Genomic DNA, 22,860 nt, shown 5'->3' on the forward strand with positions numbered 1-22,860 from the left:
AACTATGTCTGCTTGGATAAGGGACTTGATAGACCTAGACTGTGTTAACTATGTCTGCTTGGATAAGGGACTTGATAGACCTAGACTGTGTTAACTATGTCTGCTTGGATAAGGGACTTGATAGACCTAGACTGTGTTAACTATGTCTGCTTGGATAAGGGACTTGATAGACCTAGACTGTGTTAACTATGTCTGCTTGGATAAGGGACTTGATAGACCTAGACTGTGTTAACTATGTCTGCTTGGATAAGGGACTTGATAGACCCAGACTGTGTTAACTATGTCTGCTTGGATAAGGGACTTGATAGACCCAGACTGTGTTAACTATGTCTGCTTGGATAAGGGACTTGATAGACCTAGACTGTGTTAACTATGTCTGCTTGGATAAGGGACTTGATAGACCTAGACTGTGTTAACTATGTCTGCTTGGATAAGGGACTTGATAGACCTAGACTGTGTTAACTATGTCTGCTTGGATAAGGGACTTGATAGACCTAGACTGTGTTAACTATGTCTGTTTGGATAAGGGACTTGATAGACCTAGACTGTGTTAACTATGTCTGCTTGGATAAGGGACTTGATAGACCCAGACTGTGTTAACTATGTCTGCTTGGATAAGGGACTTGATAGACCCAGACTGTGTTAACTATGTCTGTTTGGATAAGGGACTTGATAGACCTAGACTGTGTTAACTATGTCTGCTTGGATAAGGGACTTGATAGACCCAGACTGTGTTAACTATGTCTGCTTGGATAAGGGACTTGATAGACCTAGACGGTGTTAACTATGTCTGCTTGGATAAGGGACTTGATAGACCTAGACTGTGTTAACTATGTCTGCTTGGATAAGGGACTTGATAGACCCAGACTGTGTTAACTATGTCTGCTTGGATAAGGGACTTGATAGACCCAGACTGTGTTAACTATGTCTGCTTGGATAAGGGACTTGATAGACCCAGACTGTGTTAACTATGTCTGCTTGGATAAGGGACTTGATAGACCCAGACTGTGTTAACTATGTCTGCTTGGATAAGGGACTTGATAGACCTAGACTGTGTTAACTATGTCTTTGGATAAGGGACTTGATAGACCTAGACTGTGTTAACTATGTCTGCTTGGATAAGGGACTTGATATAAGGGACTTGATAGACCCAGACTGTGTTAACTATGTCTGCTTGGATAAGGGACTTGATAGACCCAGACTGTGTTAACTATGTCTGCTTGGATAAGGGACTTGATAGACCCAGACTGTGTTAACTATGTCTGCTTGGATAAGGGACTTGATAGACCTAGACTGTGTTAACTATGTCTGCTTGGATAAGGGACTTGATAGACCTAGACTGTGTTAACTATGTCTGCTTGGATAAGGGACTTGATAGACCCAGACTGTGTTAACTATGTCTGCTTGGATAAGGGACTTGATAGACCCAGACTGTGTTAACTATGTCTGCTTGGATAAGGGACTTGATAGACCCAGACTGTGTTAACTATGTCTGTTTGGATAAGGGACTTGATAGACCCAGACTGTGTTAACTATGTCTGCTTGGATAAGGGACTTGATAGACCTAGACTGTGTTAACTATGTCTGCTTGGATAAGGGACTTGATAGACCCAGACTGTGTTAACTATGTCTGCTTGGATAAGGGACTTGATAGACCTAGACTGTGTTAACTATGTCTGTTTGGATAAGGGACTTGATAGACCTAGACTGTGTTAACTATGTCTGCTTGTATAAGGGACTTGACAGACCTAGACTGTGTTAACTATGTCTGTTTGGATAAGGGACTTGATAGACCTAGACTGTGTTAACTATGTCTGCTTGGATAAGGGACTTGATAGACCTAGACGGTGTTAACTATGTCTGCTTGGATAAGGGACTTGATAGACCTAGACTGTGTTTACTATGTCTGCTTGTATAAGGGACTTGACAGATCTAGACTGTGTTAACTATGTCTGCTTGGATAAGGGACTTGATAGACCTAGACTGTGTTAACTATGTCTGCATGGATAAGGGACTTGATAGACCTAGACTGTGTTAACTATGTCTGCTTGGATAAGGGACTTGATAGACCCAGACTGTGTTAACTATGTCTGCTTGGATAAGGGACTTGATAGACCCAGACTGTGTTAACTATGTCTGTTTGGATAAGGGACTTGATAGACCCAGACTGTGTTAACTATGTCTGCTTGGATAAGGGACTTGATAGACCTAGACTGTGTTAACTATGTCTGCTTGGATAAGGGACTTGATAGACCCAGACTGTGTTAACTATGTCTGCTTGGATAAGGGACTTGATAGACCTAGACTGTGTTAACTATGTCTGTTTGGATAAGGGACTTGATAGACCTAGACTGTGTTAACTATGTCTGCTTGTATAAGGGACTTGACAGACCTAGACTGTGTTAACTATGTCTGTTTGGATAAGGGACTTGATAGACCTAGACTGTGTTAACTATGTCTGCTTGGATAAGGGACTTGATAGACCTAGACGGTGTTAACTATGTCTGCTTGGATAAGGGACTTGATAGACCTAGACTGTGTTTACTATGTCTGCTTGTATAAGGGACTTGACAGATCTAGACTGTGTTAACTATGTCTGCTTGGATAAGGGACTTGATAGACCTAGACTGTGTTAACTATGTCTGCATGGATAAGGGACTTGATAGACCTAGACTGTGTTAACTATGTCTGCTTGGATAAGGGACTTGATAGACCTAGACTGTGTTAACTATGTCTGCTTGGATAAGGGACTTGACGGGACCGCTGAAATCTACTTGTCTCCTTGTTTGGGAAGGAGGAGCAGAGGTCGTTTCATCCTTAACAGGTGTCTATACGGTTAGTGTAGACACACAGGCTGGGGACGAGGCTACTGAAAGGTTTTCATGAACCTCAGAAAGAGAAATCAGAGTTTCTCAGGATCTGTTCCAGTTCAATTCCTGTCTGTACAATTGAACACCGTCTGTGTCCCAAATGGCACCTTATTTAGTGCACTACTTTTGACCAGGGCCCATAGGTCTCAAAAGTAGTGCACTATGTAGGGAATAGGGTGCCATTTGAGACGAACTAACAGCATTTCTGCAGAAGAGGAGACTGTAATTTTAATAGGCAATCTGACTCAACAAAATGAACAGAATTATATGTTGCTGGTGTGGTAATCTGTCATTTTAAATACCAGTTACCCGGGTTTACCAGTGTGGTGATTGAGTAAATCCCCCCACACTTAACACAAGTGGTCACTATGACCACAGTCCCAAAGCCTAAAAACATAAAAACAGCTGACTCACTCTGTCTGTATGTGACTCACTGAGTTGAGTTGATATGATTCTGAACAGAATGTAGCAGAGGTGGTTCAGAGGTGGTTCAGTGGTTCATGATGAGGAACCTGATTCACTCTGTCTGTATCTGACTCACTGAGTTGAGTTGATATGATTCTGAACAGAATGTAGCAGAGGTGGTTCAGTGGTTTGTGATGAGGAACCTGATTCACTCTGTCTGTATCTGACTCACTGAGTTGAGTTGATATGATTCTGAACAGAATGTAGCAGAGGTGGTTCAGGGGACAAACAGTGTTGTGGTGAGTAGACTAGTTCAAACACAGTTGGTTAATACGTTCTGAACCCGACAGATCTCATGAGCAGGAGCTTGACAACACAGCTGGACAGTCCAGTCAATCAGCAGGTGATGAACTGAAAACACACACGCCTAAAAACATCTGTGTCTGCTAAATGTGTGTGTGTGTGTGTGTGTGTGTGTGTCTGCTAAATGTGTGTGTGTGTGTGTGTGTGTGTGTGTGTGTGTGTGTGTGTGTGTGTGTGTGTGTGTGTGTGTGTGTGTGTGTGTGTGTGTGTGTGTGTGTGTGTGTGTGTGTGTGTGTGTGTGTGTGTGTGTGTGTGTGTGTGTGCGCGTGTGCGTGTGTTACACGGAACCCAAACCGGCTGCGCGCGTGCGCCATCGCGCATAAATGTATTTTGCCCCCCCACACCAAACGCGATCACGACACGCAGGTTAAAATATCAAAACAAACTCTGAACCAATGACATTAATTTGGGGACAGGTCGAAAAGCATTAAAAATGTATGGCAATTTAGCTAGTTAGCTTGCACTTGCTAGCTAAGGTTAATTTGTTCTATTTAACTACCTTGCTGTTGCTAGCTAATTTGTCCTGGGATATAAACATTTAGTTGTTATTTTACCTGAAATGCACAAGGACCTCTACTCCGACAATTAATTCACACATAAAACGGCCAACCAAATCGTTTCTAGTCATCTCTCCTCCTTCCAGGATTTTTCATCGTTTAAATTATGTGGTGATCGCATCTAAACTTTCATTGTATTACCACGACAACCAGCAAAACAGTTCGTCTTTCAATCACCCACGTGGGTATAACCAATGAGGAGATGGCACGTGGGTACCTGCTTCTATAAACCAATGAGGAGATGGGAGAGGCAGGACTTGCAGCGCGATCTGCGTCAGAAATAGGAATGTCTTTTATTTTAGCCCTTGGCATCGCAGACGCTCATTGGCGTGCGCGAGCAGTGTGGGTGCAATAATTGAATAACATGGATTTCTACATTTATTTTGCAACGCTCGCGCATGCGACGTGTCCGGTCTGGTCAGCATGTTAGACAGTAGAGTTGTCACATTCTCCCAAACCACTTCATGAAACAGGGAACTTCTGGATGAGCCAGCAATAAAACAGTAACAGCTTCCATAACATTACTAGAACATTCCCATAACATTACTAGAACATTCCCAAAACATTACTAGAACATTCCCAAAACATTACTAGAACATTCCCAAAACATTCCCATAACATTACTAGAACATTCCCATAACATTACTAGAACATTACTAGAACATTCCCAAAACATTACTAGAACATTCCCAAAACATTACTAGAACATTCCCAAAACATTACTAGAACATTCCCATAACATTACTAGAACATTCCCAAAACATTGCCATAACATTACTAGAACATTCCCAAAACATTACTAGAACATTCCCAAAACATTGCCATAACATTACTAGAACATTTCCATAACATTACTAGAACATTCCCAAAACATTGCCATAACATTACTAGAACTTTCCCATAACATTACTAGAACATTCCCAAAACATTGCCATAACATTACTAGAACATTCCGGTCCCGTGTGGCTCAGTTGGTAGAGCATGGCGCTTGCAACGCCAGGGTTGTGGGTTCATTCCCCACGGGGGGACCAGGATGAATATGTATGAACTTTCCAATTTGTAAGTCGCTCTGGATAAGAGCGTCTGCTAAATGACTTAAAAATGTAAATGTAATTCCCAAAACATTGCCATAACATTACTAGAACATTCCCAAAACATTCCCATAACATTACTAGAACATTCCCAAAACATTGCCATAACATTCCCAGCAGCAGAAAGGGAAACATCAGGAAGGTCAGCAGGGTCTTTCAGAGGATTGAGAGCTACTGGGAACACATGCTTTATTCGTTTCCAGGGAAACCACCTCAGGAGGGGAGCAGGGACAGGGGTGGTTTATTTTATTAGTTCATCTACAGAAGAGCCCTACTGAGTCTACAGAAGAGCCCTACTGAGTCTACAGAAGAGCCCTACTGAGTCTACAGAAGAGCCCTACTGAGTCTACAGGAGGGTTCTAAAGAGTCTACAGGAGGGTTTAGAGGGGAGAGGAGCTGAGCCTAGCTGTTTCAGACACACACAGAGCGAGAGAGAGATTAAACGACAGAGAGAGAGATGGTAGAGAGGGAAAGAGTGTAGAGAGACGAGGGAGAAAGAGAAGGGGAAGAGAGAGAGAGAGAGAGAGAGAGAGAGAGAGAGAGAGAGAGGGACACAGGGGAAATCGGTTGGTGTGTAGTAGGTTACATTCCTCACACCGCAGGCCACAGCACTTCAGGAGAGCAGGGAAAGAAAGGATGAGGAGGGAAAGGGAGGAGAGGCAGCGAGCAGAAGTCCACTTCAGACCTGTTCCTTATGCTGTTTGTAGTTTGAAAGTTGCACATAGAGCGTTAGAAAATAAGGCCCTTTTCCCTGTGGTGACCCTCAAACACCTGCTGCTAGTCTAAGGACCTATGGTGTCCCTCAAACACCTGCTGCTAGTCTAAGGACCTGTGGTGTCCCTCAAACACCTACTGCTAGACTAGGGACATATGGTGTCCCTCAAACACCTGCTGCTAGACTAAGGACATATGGTGTCCCTCAAACACCTACTGCTAGACTAAGGACATATGGTGTCCCTCAAACACCTACTGCTAGTCTAAGGACCCGTGGTGTCCCTCAAACACCTACTGCTAGACTAAGGACCTGTGGTGTCCCTCAAACACCTGCTGCTAGACTAAGGACCTATGGTGTCCCTCAAACACCTGCTGCTAGTCTAAGGACATATGGTGTCCCTCAAACACCTACTGCTAGTCTAAGGACCTATGGTGTCCCTCAAACACCTACTGCTAGTCTAAGGACCTATGGTGTCCCTCAAACACCTGCTGCTAGACTAAGGACCTATGGTGTCCCTCAAACACCTGCTGCTAGTCTAAGGACCTATGGTGTCCCTCAAACACCTGCTGCTAGTCTAAGGACATATGGTGTCTCTCAAACACCTGCTGCTAGTCTAAGGACATATGGTGTCCCTCAAACACCTGCTGCTAGACTAAGGACATATGGTGTCCCTCAAACACCTTCTGCTAGACTAAGGACATGTGGTGTCCCTCAAACACCTACTGCTAGACTAGGGACATATGGTGTCTCTCAAACACCTGCTGCTAGTCTAAGGACCTGTGGTGTCCCTCAAACACCTGCTGCTAGTCTAAGGACATATGGTGTCTCTCAAACACCTGCTGCTAGTCTAACGACCCGTGGTGTCCCTCAAACACCTACTGCTAGTCTAAGGACCCGTGGTGTCCCTCAAACACCTGCTGCTAGTCTAAGGACATATGGTGTCCCTCAAACACCTACTGCTAGACTAAGGACATATGGTGTCCCTCAAACACCTACTGCTAGTCTAAGGACCCGTGGTGTCCCTCAAACACCTACTGCTAGACTAAGGACATATGGTGTCCCTCAAACACCTTCTGCTAGACTAAGGACATGTGGTGTCCCTCAAACACCTACTGCTAGACTAAGGACATGTGGTGTCCCTCAAACACCTACTGCTAGACTAAGGACATATGGTGTCCCTCAAACACCTACTGCTAGTCTAAGGACATATGGTGTCCCTCAAACACCTACTGCTAGTCTAAGGACCCGTGGTGTCCCTCAAACACCTACTGCTAGACTAAGGACATATGGTGTCCCTCAAACACCTTCTGCTAGACTAAGGACATGTGGTGTCCCTCAAACACCTACTGCTAGACTAAGGACATGTGGTGTCCCTCAAACACCTACTGCTAGACTAAGGACATGTGGTGTCCCTCAAACACCTTCTGCTAGACTAGGGACATGTGGTGTCCCTCAAACACCTACTGCTAGACTAGGGACATGTGGTGTCCCTCACAAACACCTGCTGCTAGACTAAGGACATATGGTGTCCCTCAAACACCTTCTGCTAGACTAGGGACATGTGGTGTCCCTCAAACACCTGCTGCTAGTCTAAGGACATATGGTGTCCCTCAAACACCTGCTGCTAGACTAAGGACATATGGTGTCCCTCAAACACCTTCTGCTAGACTAAGGACATGTGGTGTCCCTCAAACACCTACTGCTAGACTAGGGACATGTGGTGTCCCTCAAACACCTACTGCTAGACTAAGGACATATGGTGTCCCTCAAACACCTACTGCTAGACTAGGGACATGTGGTGTCCCTCAAACACCTACTGCTAGACTAGGGACATGTGGTGTCCCTCACAAACACCTGCTGCTAGACTAAGGACATATGGTGTCCCTCAAACACCTACTGCTAGACTAAGGACCTGTGGTGTCCCTCACAAACACCTGCTGCTAGACTAAGGACATATGGTGTCCCTCAAACACCTTCTGCTAGTCTAAGGACCTGTGGTGTCCCTCAAACAGCTCCTGCTAGACTAGGGACATATGGTGTCCCTCAAACACCTGCTGCTAGACTAAGGACATATGGTGTCCCTCAAACACCTACTGCTAGACTAAGGACATATGGTGTCCCTCAAACACCTACTGCTAGTCTAAGGACCCGTGGTGTCCCTCAAACACCTACTGCTAGACTAAGGACATATGGTGTCCCTCAAACACCTTCTGCTAGACTAAGGACATGTGGTGTCCCTCAAACACCTACTGCTAGACTAAGGACATATGGTGTCCCTCAAACACCTTCTGCTAGACTAAGGACATGTGGTGTCCCTCAAACACCTTCTGCTAGACTAGGGACATGTGGTGTCCCTCAAACACCTACTGCTAGACTAGGGACATGTGGTGTCCCTCACAAACACCTGCTGCTAGACTAAGGACATATGGTGTCCCTCAAACACCTTCTGCTAGTCTAAGGACCTGTGGTGTCCCTCAAACACCTGCTGCTAGTCTAAGGACCTGTGGTGTCCCTCAAACACCTGCTGCTAGTCTAAGGACATTTTAAACACAGAGCTGGAGAAATCTACAAATCTACACTTCTCTATATAACTACATAATCAAAAAGGAGTATTGTAGCCTACATTAGCCTGTCTAGGATCAGCGTGGCACCCCTCCCCCCCCCCCACTGAAAAACCAGTGCCGCGAAATTCAAAAAAAATATTTTTTTTAAATATTTAACTTTCACACATTAAAGTCCAATACAGCTAATGAAAGACACAGATCTTGTGAATCCAGTCAACATTTCCGATTTTTAAAATGTTTTACAGGGAAGACACAATATGTAAAGATGTACATCTATTACCTAAAAACACATTAGCATAATCCACCATCTTTTATTTGTCCACCAACACCAGTAGCCATCACCAATTCGGCTAAACTAAGATATTTATAGCCCCTAACCAACAAAAAAACTCATTAGATGACAGTCTGATAACATATTTATGGTATGGGATAGGTTTTGTTAGAAAAAAGTGCATATTTCAGGTAGATGGCATAGTTTACAATTGCACCCACCGTCACAAATGGACTAGAATAATTACAATGAGCAACGTGTTTACCTAACTACTAATCATCAAACATTTCGTAAAAATACACAGCATACACGAATCGAAAGACACAGATCCTGTGAATACAGACAATATTTCAGATTTTCTAAGTGTCTTACAGCGAAAACACAATAAATCGTTATATTAGCTTAGCACATAGCAATTAGCAGCCCAGCATTGATTCTAGCCAAAGTGAGCGATAAAAGTCAACATCGCCAAAAGATATTAATTTTTTCACTAACCTTCTCAGAATTCTTCCGATGACACTCCTGTAACATCACATTACAACATGCATATACAGTTTGATCGAAAATGTTTATATTTAGCCACCAAAATCATGGTTAGACAATGTGAAATGTAGACAAGCTGGTAAAGAAAAAGTCCTTGCGCCACTTAGACAGTGATCTACTCTTATACATAAATACTCATAAACGTGACTAAAAAATATAGGGTGGACAGGGATTGATAGACAATTTAATTCTTAATACAATTGCGTTATTACATTTTTTAATTTATCCTTACTTTTCAATACAGTTTGCGCCAAGCGAAGCTACGTCAAAAAACATGGCGTCCTAAGCCACTAAAATGTTTCGACAGAAACACGATTTATCATAATAAAAATGTCCTACCTTGAGCTGTTCTTCCATCAGTATCTTGGGCAAAGGATCCTTTCTTGGGAGAAATCGTCTTTTGGTGGAAAGCTGTCCTCTTGCCATGTGGAAACGTCAACTGCGTTCGGGATGAACTGAAAAGCGTGCCCAACTTTTCACTTCGTTGCAAAAATAAATGTCCCAAAATCGCACTAAACGGATATAAATTGCTATAAAACGCTTTAAATTAACTACCTTATGATGTTTTTAACTCCTATAACGAGTGAAAAGATGACCGGAGAAATATAACAGGCTAAACTAACGCTTGGAACAGGAGCGGGTCGGTGTCCAGCACGCGTGTTACGCAGCAAGGAAAGACTTGCTAGCTACAGGGTTTTTTGATTTATAGGGCCTGTGAACGCGCAATCGATTCCATTGGAATCGTCATCACGTAAAGGCATCCAGGGGAAGACGTAAGAAGTGTCCGTATAGTCATAGCAAAATCAGTGCCCTTTTAACTGACGTCAGAACAGTGGCCAACATTTCTGAAATCTGAATCCATGTCAGGGAAATTGCTGTAGAATGGGCTCTGTTCCACTTAGAGACAAAATTTCAACTCCTATAGAAACTATAGACTGTTTTCTATCCAATAATAATAATAATATGCATATTGTACGATCAAGGATTTTGTGGGAAGCCGTTTCAAAAATTAGCCAAATTAGCATAAATAGTCTAAACAGCGCCCCCATCCCCAACAGGCTAACTTGAACTCAGGGATAGAATCTATAGGTTTATACTTTCTAAAAACTAAACGATTGCAAAATATTATTCCCTATCTGTAATACACCATTTTTTCAAACGTACCTGTAATTATTTTATTAATTCATTAATGGATATTACAACTCCAATGTACGATATTGTACACTGATTGAAGTCAGCCCTTCCTAATCCGTGACCTATAAACTTCCCTTCACATTATTCACACTTGGTTGAGTACCATGGAACAAACAAGAAGACTGTCTACAGCCGCCAGACCAGTGCTACCTTCATTGCGCTGCACCAAGTCACACAACAAAGCTCACGCTTCTATCCCTCGTGATGTTGAAATCAAACGGCAGGATAGTCTACATTCCAAATCCGTCACTTTGTGTCGTTTACGGGCTACACAAGTCTTGTACTATAGGGCTACGTGACTGTAACTTGAAAGTAAATTACGTTTTTTTCTTTGAAGGCTACAATGTATCGTTCTTTCCTGAAATGTTTTCCTTTTGTAAATCCTGAAAAAAAAGTTGCTGTTCAAAAAACACGGAAAAAAACATCAACCGGATTTTTTTTCTGTTGGAAATCAGGTTCGAGACGAGAACACAAACATCTTAAAAGTAAAAGAGGTGAGGAGAAAACTCAACATAATAAAGTTGCTTAACCTGTTACACTGCTAGGTTGGCTAGTTAGTCAGTAAAAGTTATATACATCTTCATCACCTACCTGTCAGAAATAGTACAGGAATCCACCATCTCAGCAGCAAACACATCTTCCATATCAAAGCATTTGCGTTTAGAGAAATCCTGTGTACATGTTCTCCTCGCCTTTTCCGCCTCATTCCTCAAACCCCTATTCGGAGCGCCTCGCTCTACCCGAGTATAACGGGATTGTAACGCTCCTAGCTCTACCCGTGTATAACGGGATTGTAACGCTCCTAGCTCTAACCGAGTATAACGGGATTGTACAGGTCCTGGCTCTTCCGGAGTATAACGGGATTGTAACGCTCTTGTACAGGTACAGGTCCTGGCTCTAACCGAGTATAACGGGATTGTACAGGTCCTGGCTCTGACCGAGTATAACGGGACTATACCGTTTGAGAAATGGGTGGTGCATGCGCGGTTTGGTCCTTTTGAGGACAAGGGGGGGCGTTCATTTAAAAGTGACTCAAGCATCTTTACATGTTGTGGCCAATGGGACTGTGTCTATATGGGTCATTCTTGAATTGGGTGATAAATTCTGATCCTTGACTTTAGCATCATGTAAAAGCACTTTAAAATGAGAAAAACATGACAAGTAATACATTTTTCGTTTTTTACTGTTATTTAATAAGAAAACATATATAAGTCATTTATACTACAAAACATATTTTTGTATGCATTGTAGAAACTACTGCAGGTTGGCTTGTCCTACTGGTGATGTGTAGCGGTGCAGTGACATGTTTTGGCGATTTAGAGATATCTATCTATCATTTTGAATGCTAGACATTGAAACAAAATGATGTCATATATTGCCTACATCAATAAAAACAAATTATATTATTACTAGTATAATGTGTGTCCCTCAATTTTATGTCATTGCTGTTAGCGCCTTGAAAATCACTGATTACAAAGATATACAAGGACCTTGAGCTCCGGTGGAAAACTGTTATCAGGGGAGGAGTCTGTTATCGGGGGAGGAGTCTGTTATCGGGGGAGGAGTCTATATTATCCGGGGAGGAGTCTGGTATCGGGAAGGGGTCTATATTATCCGGGGAGGAGTCTGGTATCGGGAAGGGGTCTATATTATCGGGGGAGGAGTCTGTTATTGTTATCGGGGGAGGAGTCTGGTATCGGGAAGGGGTCTATATTATCGGGGGAGGAGTCTGTTATTGTTATCGGGGGAGGAGTCTGTTATCGGGAAGGGGTCATATTATCGGGGGAGGAGTCTGTTATCGGGAGAGGAGTCTATATTATCGGGGGAGGAGTCTGTTATCGGGGGAGGGGTCTATATTATCGGGGGAGGAGTCTGCTATCGGGGGAGGAGTCTGGTATCGGGGGAGGAGTCTATTGTCGGGGGAGGGGTATATATTAATGAACAGATGAGCTAAACACGTCCTTTTATTATGTCATAGATTTGAGGATTCCATTGATCATGTGTTGTGTCTGAATCCAGCGTTACTTGGTGTTGGTCAATTTGAATAACACTAAGTAACATTGTGAGCTTAATGACTAATCATTTCACTAATATCACTTCAGTAAATACTTTTTTAAAGGATTGATGACTATAGATTTCAGCATTTGTGGCCAATGTCTCATTGTTGTTTACATCATTGGTGTTGCTGCCCCTACTGGTGGAACAATGTCATCATACTGGTAAAAACTATGAAAAGACATTAAGCTACCATTAGTTGATTTAGAATAGATGTACCCAAATACATTTAAATAAAAACACAAAAATACAGCTACATTTTTCCAAACACCTAAATTCAAGAACGACACCTAGTATCTTAGTAGGGTGGATATAAAATTGTGTTTTATTAGAAATCAATTGAATATTATATTTTCATTTAACAATGCCTCTTAGACGATGGGGGAAAGACAGGGAATGGAGAATAAAGGCAGCCCACTGGACACAAACTGGTTGAATCAACTTTGTTTAAATGTAATCCAGTACCCAGAGTATTTCTTTCATAGGCTAGGGACTGGACAAGCCCTTAGCCTGATTGTAGGCGGAATACCAACACGTGTTCAAGATGCATGCAAACGACACAGGAGATGTTTGGAGAGATCTTTACAACTGCTATAATAATCTGTGCAGAATCTCAGACAGCATTGATCACTTGCATTATGTGCTTTTGATGTCATCTCAACTGTAATCCAGGTCATGCGGTTGTGTTATTAGATGAAGCGCAGTGATAACAAATTAAATTGTATAAATAGATATAACATTGTATTCCCATTTGAACTTTGTTGTGCTTTTAAACTGGTTGAAAGCACAGTGATAACACATGTAGATGACAACTAGACCAAACACCAGACAGTTTTTTCCATTGAAATGTTGTTGTGCTTTTACATGGTTGAACGCATAGTGATAAACACATTGGGAATTCAACAATGAGTAATTCGTTCCACCACTTTCATAAACGAATCAACGGTACCACAGTAGGCTAATCGAAACTAGGCAATAGTGAACAGTCCCACAACAAAGACAAATTAGTCAAGTGGCATTGCTGCCCTCTGTCGTTTCTTTAAGTTCTGTACATTCATTTTTCCAGAGAGGAGAGAGACTGCACTGAAACCACACACATTGTGGCCGCTTAATAGATACATTTGGCTTTAATGTAAATTCACTGTAATCACAATGAAAACATTTGTACACAGATTAGAAACATGATACATTTTATTTACAGTTTATAATTGTACCATCACATCTAACCAAAACTTCAAACATTTGATGTTTTAACTAGTTAAATTGTCCCTGTACATTTCAAATGAATAAAAACAAAACAAAGGTTAGACATTTTTGGCAAAGATTAAAGGCAAGATTATCTTCTCTTCCTTAGATAAAAACTCCTCACTCAGACAGACCCATTTAATAGGTCTGAACCCAATAAAACCCCTTCTAGTTTAGTGAGTCTGTTGTCTGGCCTCAGGCTATAATGAGGAAGTGAAACGACAGGCACATGCCACAGAGGGAAACTAGTTTCTCTGTTCTTAAAAATGGGGCTCTAGGTTCTCTTTCAAAAGGCCTGATTGACTCACTCACTCCAAAAACAAGTCATGGTTTGAATATGTTAATGAAGACTCACCTGAGACACCTGGCACTACACTGCTCACAGCTGAAACACTGTATTAACAAGCATCATGACGCTAAATAGATGTATAAAACACAGTACTTCTAAGTAATGAAAACAACTATTAAAAAGGTTAACTTTATTAATTTATGAGAAGGCATTAGCATCGATATTAAATGTAGCCCCAGCGTTTCATATTAGAGGGTATTAGCAATCTACAGTTGATAAAAACGAATTAACCGTCACCAAAAGGCGTGTGGTTCTCGAACAGCCAAGACCTGAGACGGACGTGAAAAGCTCTTCTGTCACACCAACAGTAGACAAGGCAGGAGGAAAAATGCATTATCCAATAAGCTGCACTGAAAATTCATACACAGTCTTATTCAGGCAATGGCAGCTTGTAACAGAAAGCAAATTTAAATTCAGATTCAAGAATAAAAAATATTTGAAAAATCCTCTTTTCAAATCTTGAATCAGCATTCCAATTCGCTTCCTGACTACTGAACTGAATTGAGGCTGCCCTTCCTTCAATCATAGGCTGTACTCCACATAGAAGGCCTTTACATAGATAACAGTGATACAATGCCGCTCCTCCTCTAGTCGGCATGGTCTCTAGCAGGGTTCCCCAACTGACAGACCCTTTTATTTGGCCCCCCAAGATTTATGAACCAAAAAATTATTATATATATTTTTTTTTTGTAGAATTGCTGTTGTTGAACATAAGACTGTACAAACACCAGGAAATCAGCTCCAAGTGATTTTAATTTTGGAAATCTGTTCAAGTATTCCCTCACATAAGAGCGATATATATGTGATGGTATACAAAATGTAAGCAAGGTTCTAAATGATTATATATTTGTCAAATATTACATCCGTTTCGGCTTCTTGCAGTCAATTTGCCGTCTACAAATGATTTATAATTATGTTCCGGGCCCCTGAACTTCTGCTAAAGGAGAAACACCATCCGGCGACTGAATCTGTTTGATGATCCCTGATCTATAGGCTTTTACTTTGTTACTGTCGTCCTGTTATTTATGGAACCAAGTTCAGCCTAGTAGCTAGGCCCTTTGTGAAGCCTGACCTACAGCAGCTACTATGTTTATAATATTTATTTATATTATATTTTATATATTATATTTTGAAACACTCCAAAAACAAGTTGCGGGAAACATTAAGTGGTTCTAATCTATTCTATTTTTAGAAGGCATAGCAGGTTTATTGGCCGGTACACCGGGAGGTCTGTCACGCTCATCGTAGGGCTCATCATAACGATCACTGTACCGTCCGCCGTCGCTGCGTTCATCGTAAACACGATCACGATCGTACCGGTCAGAGTAGCGGTCGTCCTGGTTCCTGCGGTCATCATAGCACTCGCGGCGGTCACCGTAGTCGCTGCGGCGGTCATCGTAGTCGCTGCGGCGGTCATCGTAGTCGCTGCGGCGGTCATCGTAGTCGCTGCGGCGGTCATCGTAGTCCTTCTCACTGCGTTCCTTGTACTGGTCGCGACGGTCCACAATCCTTGGTGGGTGGTCTTCATCTTCGCCCTCCTTGCTGCGCGTCTGGCGAACCTCGCCGTTCACCACGGGTTTGTCGTCGTGGAACTCCTCCCCCTCTGGAACCCTGAGGACATATCAGTGGACAGGAGACTCAGCACATTGTCTGTTCTCACCATCTCAGCTCTCATGGTGTGTGTGTGTGTGTGTGTCAGACCATACATACCCCATAGCGTACTCCTCTGCTTTGTCCTTCTTCTTTCTGCAGCAGCAGCAGTAGATGAGGATGATGAGCAGCACCAGAACACCAACCACAACGCCTCCAATGATACCTGCTGTTGAACCCAAGGTCATAGACGCTACAGGAGAGAGATGAGAGGTGAAGAGGTGAGGAAAAGAGGTGAGGTGAGGAAGAGAGGTGAGAAGGAGAAGAGGAGAGGTGAGTTGAGTTGGTGAGAAGAAGAGGAGAGGTGAGCATGAGAGGATATGTGAAGTGGAGAGGAGAAGCGAGGCGAGAAAAAGCGAGGCGAAGAGGAGGCAAGGCGAGGAGGCGGCGAGAAGTGAAGAGGAGGAGAGGAGAAGTGAAGGGGAGGAGTGAAGAGGAGGAGAGAAGAGGAGATGTGAGGCGGAGCAGCGGAGCGGCGTGGAGGAGCATCGAGGAGGAGCATGAGAGGAGAGGAGGAGCATGAGAGGAAAGGAGGAGCATGAGAGGAGGAAGAGCATGAGAGGAGGAAGAGCATGAGAGGAGGAGCATGAGAGGAAGAGCATGAGAGGAAGAGCATGAGAGGAGAGGAGGAGCATGAGAGGAGAGGAGGAGCATGAGAGGAGAGGAGGAGCATGAGAGGAAAGGAGGAGCATGAGAGGAAAGGAGGAGCATGAGAGGAAAGGAGGAGCATGAGAGGAGGAAGAGCATGAGAGGAGGAAGAGCATGAGAGGAGGAGCATGAGAGGAAGAGCATGAGAGGAGGAGCATGAGAGGAGAGGAGGAGCATGAGAGGAGAGGAGGAGCATGAGAGGAGAGGAGGAGCATGAGAGGAGGAGCATGAGAGGAGAGGAAGAACATGAGAGGAGGAGCATGAGAGGAGAGGAAGAACATGAGAGGAAGAGCATGAGAGGAGAGGAAGAGAGGAATGTCTATTGATAAAATGTGTCTGTGTGTATCCTGTTACAGGACCATCCTCATGTGATGGTTACATTGCCTCAGATCTGAACATTTGTGTTAGCTCCCAGAGACAATGCCTAAGCTTTAGCTCAGCAGGCTAACACAGTCTCGTGTTGTGCACTCACGTGGCATGACGGACAGCGTCAGGTTGCATTTGGCACTGCGGATCTTATTAGTGGAGGTACAGACGTAGTATCCTGAGGATTCCATGGTGAGGTTGAAGAGAGACAGGACACCATCCTCTGGAAGAGGCGGAGACAACCTGTTAGGTCAGGAGTCAAGGTCATATCAACTGAAGATTAACAAGCACACACAGACACTACATACTGTCCGTTGTCCTGGGTGCAGGTGCTCTGGGCATGTTTTTGACGTCGTAGCCCTGCCACTTGTAGGTAGGAAGAGGAGAGCCCTCTTCAGACAGACAGGTGAGACTGATGTTCTGGAAGTACTCTGCCCTCCCATCGATCTTACAGATAGGCACAGAGGGAGCCACTGTGGACACAATATTTTGCAATGTTAAGTTAAACAGTAATCATCGACACTTTACGGATTTCTAAGGTTTATTAAGGAATAAAGAGGAATGAAGCTAAATTCTACGGTTTATTATGTGATATTCTACGGGAGTCTTTGTTTTTTTTACCCAGGACCACCAGACGGGTGGTGTCAGCCAGCTGACCCTTGTCATCCTTGGGGATGGAGACCCGACACTCGAATAGTCGGTTGTCCTGGAGACCGATGGAGGAGAGCTTCAGGTTGGCTACTCCTTTAGCTATGTCCTGCTCCAGGGAAGCTCTTCCTTCATACCTGTCACTGATGTCCAGTTCACCAGTAGAGTAGGAGGTAAGGATGGACTCCTGGAAACAATGTCAACAACAACATGTAAACACCAATGCTAACCTCCCCTGTTATTGGTAATGGTGAGAGTTTAGTATGTCTTGGGGGTATGATCTTTGATCCTCTAACTTTCTCAACCATCATTATTCACGATTCATGCATAAATCATGGAAGCATCCACATTAATGTAGATGTGTTCAGAAACATTTTCTATTCTTATTTTACAATAAAAGTGACTCCAAAATGACACGATACATTATTTACCATTAATTTCGATTGGGCACAAAATAATCTGAAAAACTAACTGCAAATGCATCCAACAAACTAGATGTAGTCATTATGTTCGTACGGAATACGGGACCCAAAAACACGTTTTACTACTATATTTATAACAATCTTTAGGGGTGTCAATTTTGACCCCTAACTTCATGAGAAAAAAAATGAATTACTTGTTAAATCAAATCACTTTCTCTGCGCAACTGTAGTATAAAAATGTCCCAATTATTGCTCATCTTTATCAAGGGAATCAATAGTTTAAACCCACTGAATGTAAGTCAGGGCTGATCAGAGGGGGTTCTGGTCGGTTTATTACCTCTGGCTCTCCGGGTTTGTCTGCTTCAGCCAACCAGGATATGATGACCAGATTGTTGATTGGGTTCTTGGGTTTGAAGCTGCATGGTAAAGTGATGTTGTCTCCCCTGGCGAACTCATAGGACGGCTCAGGGATGGACACCTGTAAAGCTAGAGTCATGGACACGACTGGGACAGAGAGAGACAAACAGGAGGACAGACAGGAAGAAAACAGGAAGACAGGTTTTACAGACACTGACGTATAGAGCTGTAGGAGGTGAACACTTAAAATGAAGTGCTTTGTAACACTAAAACTAACGGAAAATGAGCTGCCACCAACTTGAAGGAGAGGAAACCTTGAAGTACCACAAGAGCGGAATTATTTTTCTCAACTGAAAGACGATGCCCATGATGTTGCACAACAATTCAACAAGTCATTGTTTTATTCAAAATATGATATAATTTGGGCTTGAAGTGGGAAATCCGAAGTGGGGACTTTGGATATTTTCCATGTCAGCCCTGTGTTTCCCCATAGGACACGACGTGCTAAAACTTTTCAGTTTACATTTATTTTCAGTGCTGGGTTTTATTTCAATGTTACCACCCCCCAGCATGCATTGTATTTTAATCAGAAACTCCTGTAAAGTTCTTCCTCTTGGCGAGTGGCGACTGAGCGGAGCCAACCAGCAGACACTTGGCCACCTGAGCCATGGAGCAAATTAAAACAGGGGGGGAACTAGTTTTTTTCCAGAAAATGTTCAGTAATAAAATAGTATATATTATAGCGAGAGAGAGATAGAAACTGACCATTTTATAAAGGGTATAATTGCATGAATGGTTTTGACCACTAAAGTGCTGCTTCACGACTACACGCTTCACTACTCTGATTGGTGCAGCTAGAAACCACAAGCGTCTATCCTATATTATAAAGTGGATGGTTCCAGCCCTGAATGCTGAAACATGTATTTTTACTTCTCTAATTAATTACGTTGGTACTGTAACCAGTGTATAATAGCAATAAGGCATCTTGGGGGTGTGTGGTATATGGCCAATATACCACGGCTAAGGGCTGTGTCCAGGCACAAAACAACGTAGAGTTGGGCATATAACACACCTCCTCGTACCTTATTGCTACATTGAACATGCACTAGTAAAAGATAATTAAAGAAACAAGTTTATCCATTTTGTCATTACATGTCATTTGAGACGGGCTACAATGACTTCATGATGCACATCACTTCCCCTGCAGAACCATAAGCACGGGCCGACTTGACTTTGCTGTACTGCAGCCGAAGCCTGCCAACACAAAGTTGCACCATGTTCATTACAATGTAGAAACCCTCATGTCTCTTATGTAAGATGCCAACACAAGGTGCCTCATGTCTCTTATGTAAGATGCCAACACTTTGGAGAGAACAACAGATAACGAAGTCAAAGATACTGGCTTCAATGTGTGGTGAAGTTTTCCCTAAATGCTTTTGACATATCCAGCTCCAGAACCAGGCTAGCCAGCTGTTAATCTCTTTGAATACGGTGTAGTATTTATTTTTTAAATAATACAGCAACATAATATTAGCTAGCTAGATAAGGTTAGCATGCTAGCTACACTGACAGCTCTCAGTTCCCCATTTGTTTCACCACAACCTTCTTTACCCCATTCGCAAATACGTATAAATAGCCTGCGTCATTCTTCAGAGGTGGAACTTAGACAAGCATTTCCACTCTAGGGCAGGAATTACGTTGAATAGCATTGCCTTCTGGTGGGCGCATTTAAACTTTGCTAGAGTATTTAAAACACATGGGCGTAAGGTTTATGAGATAGTACACATTAAATCTATAACAGTGAAGTAGGTGAGACATTGCACTTGAATTGCAGCCAGGGTATGTGGATGAATGGAATTATGGAATCTAGGTTTAGCAGTCATCTTAGATAAAGGTGTGCTGGAGTACAGAGGAAAGCCTCAAACTGCAGCAATATAAACCCACACAGGTAATGTCATAGCACTGAGAGTCTTATTGTGTTGTCCTCCATTATGACAGGGCTTTAGAAACTAAAGGACGGGTTACACCCACTTACAGTAAGGGAGTGAGAAGCCTTGCACAGAACCTTGGCTTGTGCAAGACAGAACTGTTTCCATGAGGCAGCTTGACGTACAAGTACACCCCTTGGACAGGACACTTGCCTATCGCAGGGCCTTACCCCCAATCACCCCAATGCTCCCATTACAGTCTTTGGGACGACTCAGCCAGATATCAAACTCCCAATCTCAGGGTAGACATTCTAACCACACCGACATACACTATTATATAAATATTATAGCAAGATTTACATGACTTGAAAAATAAAAAGCATTTGTTTTCACATTGATACGTATGGACGCTTATAGGCCCCTGTTGTCCTCCAGTGGGTATGCAAAGTGTTTAGGGTTGGGCACCTCTCCTGCCTGTGTCATCCAGCACTCTCTAACTAACAACTCTCACATCAGAATTAGAGCTTCATCCATCTTTCTCAAATGTCACATTTCTAAGTGTTTAAGGTTAAGTTTAGGCATTAACTCTGAATTTAAGGTTAACTTCAGGAATTAACTCCAAATTGTTAAGGTTAGGCATTAACACCAAGTGGTTAGGGTTAGTTACTAGGGTTAGGGTACTAAGTTAACATATGGAATTGTTTTAATATGGTCATACCATGGATCATTTAGCTATTGGATTTAGAATTTTAGGACCCCTAAAATAAAATACATATATTTGATAAAATATTGAATTTGGCCTTTACTACTATAGCCCATAGAAACGCATTGAATAGCATTCATAAATGGCAAAAAAAGACAGTCAAAAAATAAATCATAAAGGAATAAGGTTTTGAAGTGTCTGTCCTATACCTAGGAGATAAGAAAGCAATATTTCCATATTGTAGATTTTTTTTGTTAATATATTTGTTGGAGCAAAACTACCTCCATTGGTTTGTATGGGTTATCTTGAGACTAGTCCGGGCGGTCTAAGGCACTGCATCGCAGTGCTAGAGGCATCACTACAGACCCGGGTTCGATCCCGGGCTGTATCACAACCGGCTGTGATGGGGAGTCCAATAGGGCTGCGCACAATTGGTCCAGCGTTGTCCAGGTTTGGGGAGGGTTTGGCCGGGGTAGGTCGTCATTGTAAATAATAATGTGATCTTAACTGACTTGCCTAGTTAAATAAAGGTAAAATAAATAGTCCAAAACAGAGAACACCATCGTGTTAGTGAGTCTCCCCTTTCCATAGTGGTCGTTCATTGCAAGAAAACTGATATCTCTAGTTTAAATGGATGGATTTTGATGGCGATTGTTTTATTATGTTACTTAGATTAATGCACAGGTGCATCAACAGACTCAAGGTTTTTTAAATTGTTGCTCACGGTTTCTTCTCTCTGGACGCCAGGCAGTAATTACAAAATGTATTACATTCTTTTACTTTCTGCTTTTTGACATGCGTAAGTGCATCCTATTCTACCAATTTGTACAAAACAAGATGAGCTGAACACGTGAGGCGACGCCACACCGATACCATATACATGTCTATTAAGGTGAGACATTTCCCCCTAAAAAAACACATGGGTGTGGCTCTTGTTGTATAACATAGAGACGTTTATGAAATTATATAAGATCAGTAAACTCACCGAGACAAAGTAAAACGACAGCAAACATCCCTTTCTGCGAGGCCATAATCGATCAGTAACAGTTACGACCTCGCCGGTTACCGGCGTTGTTTTTTATGGGCTAGGGACCGCGGACAAGACCTTGGCCAGGTAGAACGCTCACTAAGCTGGGTACCAAAACTTGTGCTAAGTGCTTTCCTGGCTGCGAAGACGACTTCAACACGAGTGACGTTGTCATCTGCCAATCAGAACGTCGATATTTTGCAGGTAGCATTCTCTGCCCGCCCTCTTATCTTGTCGGTACATGCCCTGTTATTTTGTTTCTCTCACAAGAGGAACCTTTTTGCAACTTTGACTCTACACTTTGTCAAGAGAAACTTGTATGCACTTGCAGTGACTAAGTCTTACCAACAGCCATAAGACACAAATGCATTTTTGAATGCAAATAGATTCTCTTCTGTCGTTTGAATGTTTAGAATTGAGAGGACAGTAGAGACAGATGATATTTTTACCAGTGGTGCCAGAATCCCTGAGAGAGAAACACCTTCATTGTGGTTATATATATGTTTATTCAAGCTTAAAGGTGAGGGATGAGTGAGTGTGGAAAAGACTGGTCAGGTTTCAGTCAGGAACAGGAAGGGTTGGGGAAGCCTTATATCTAGTCAGACTGGTTTGAGAAGGGGTGTGTCATCTCCACAGCACAGAGTCCCTCACATACAGGTAGCCTCCTCCCCCCTGCCAAACTGACACAGACACACACTCTTCTTGTCTTGTTCTCTCTCTGTTCTTTTTCTTGTCCCATTGTGGCAAGGTGTTCCCTTTACAGTGACCAGAGCAATAGACCCTGGTCAAAGTAACTATGAAAGGAATAGAGGGCCATTCTCCATGCATGGGTTTCTAGTAGTGAGGTAGAGGTGTTCTGGCCTGATCACATGGAGGGTTTCTAGTAGTG

General features: G+C 42.8%; 2 protein-coding genes across 5 annotated transcripts in view; both read right to left on the bottom strand.

Annotated features, from left to right (window-relative positions):
- LOC139532756 (immunoglobulin-like domain-containing receptor 2) overlaps positions 1 to 11,553 on the bottom strand; it is a 48,430-nt gene extending 36,877 nt beyond the window's left edge. For 3 of the 4 annotated variants that reach the window (XM_071330761.1, XM_071330762.1, XM_071330759.1), the window contains exon 1: positions 11,165 to 11,552. In XM_071330761.1, the coding sequence (XP_071186862.1) occupies positions 11,165 to 11,279 (115 nt within the window). In that variant the 5' untranslated portion in view covers positions 11,280 to 11,552. Of the gene's footprint in view, positions 1 to 11,164 lie in introns of all 4 variants that reach the window. The other variant, XM_071330760.1, reaches the window with a different exon arrangement.
- A 2,248-nt stretch (positions 11,554 to 13,801) lies between these two features.
- On the bottom strand, positions 13,802 to 22,173 carry LOC139532757 (cell surface A33 antigen-like). The gene is made up of 7 exons (XM_071330763.1): positions 21,930 to 22,173; positions 18,294 to 18,460; positions 17,508 to 17,721; positions 17,195 to 17,359; positions 16,993 to 17,109; positions 15,933 to 16,065; positions 13,802 to 15,833 (listed from the first exon to the last, which is right to left on the bottom strand). Exons 1-7 carry the CDS (start codon positions 21,973 to 21,975, stop codon positions 15,395 to 15,397), a joined length of 1,281 nt encoding a protein of 426 aa, XP_071186864.1. The 5' UTR covers positions 21,976 to 22,173; the 3' UTR covers positions 13,802 to 15,394.
- Positions 22,174 to 22,860: the final 687 nt, after the last annotated feature.

The sequence above is a fragment of the Salvelinus alpinus genome, chromosome 10, assembly GCF_045679555.1.
Source record: "Salvelinus alpinus chromosome 10, SLU_Salpinus.1, whole genome shotgun sequence".
NCBI lineage: Eukaryota > Metazoa > Chordata > Actinopteri > Salmoniformes > Salmonidae > Salvelinus > Salvelinus alpinus.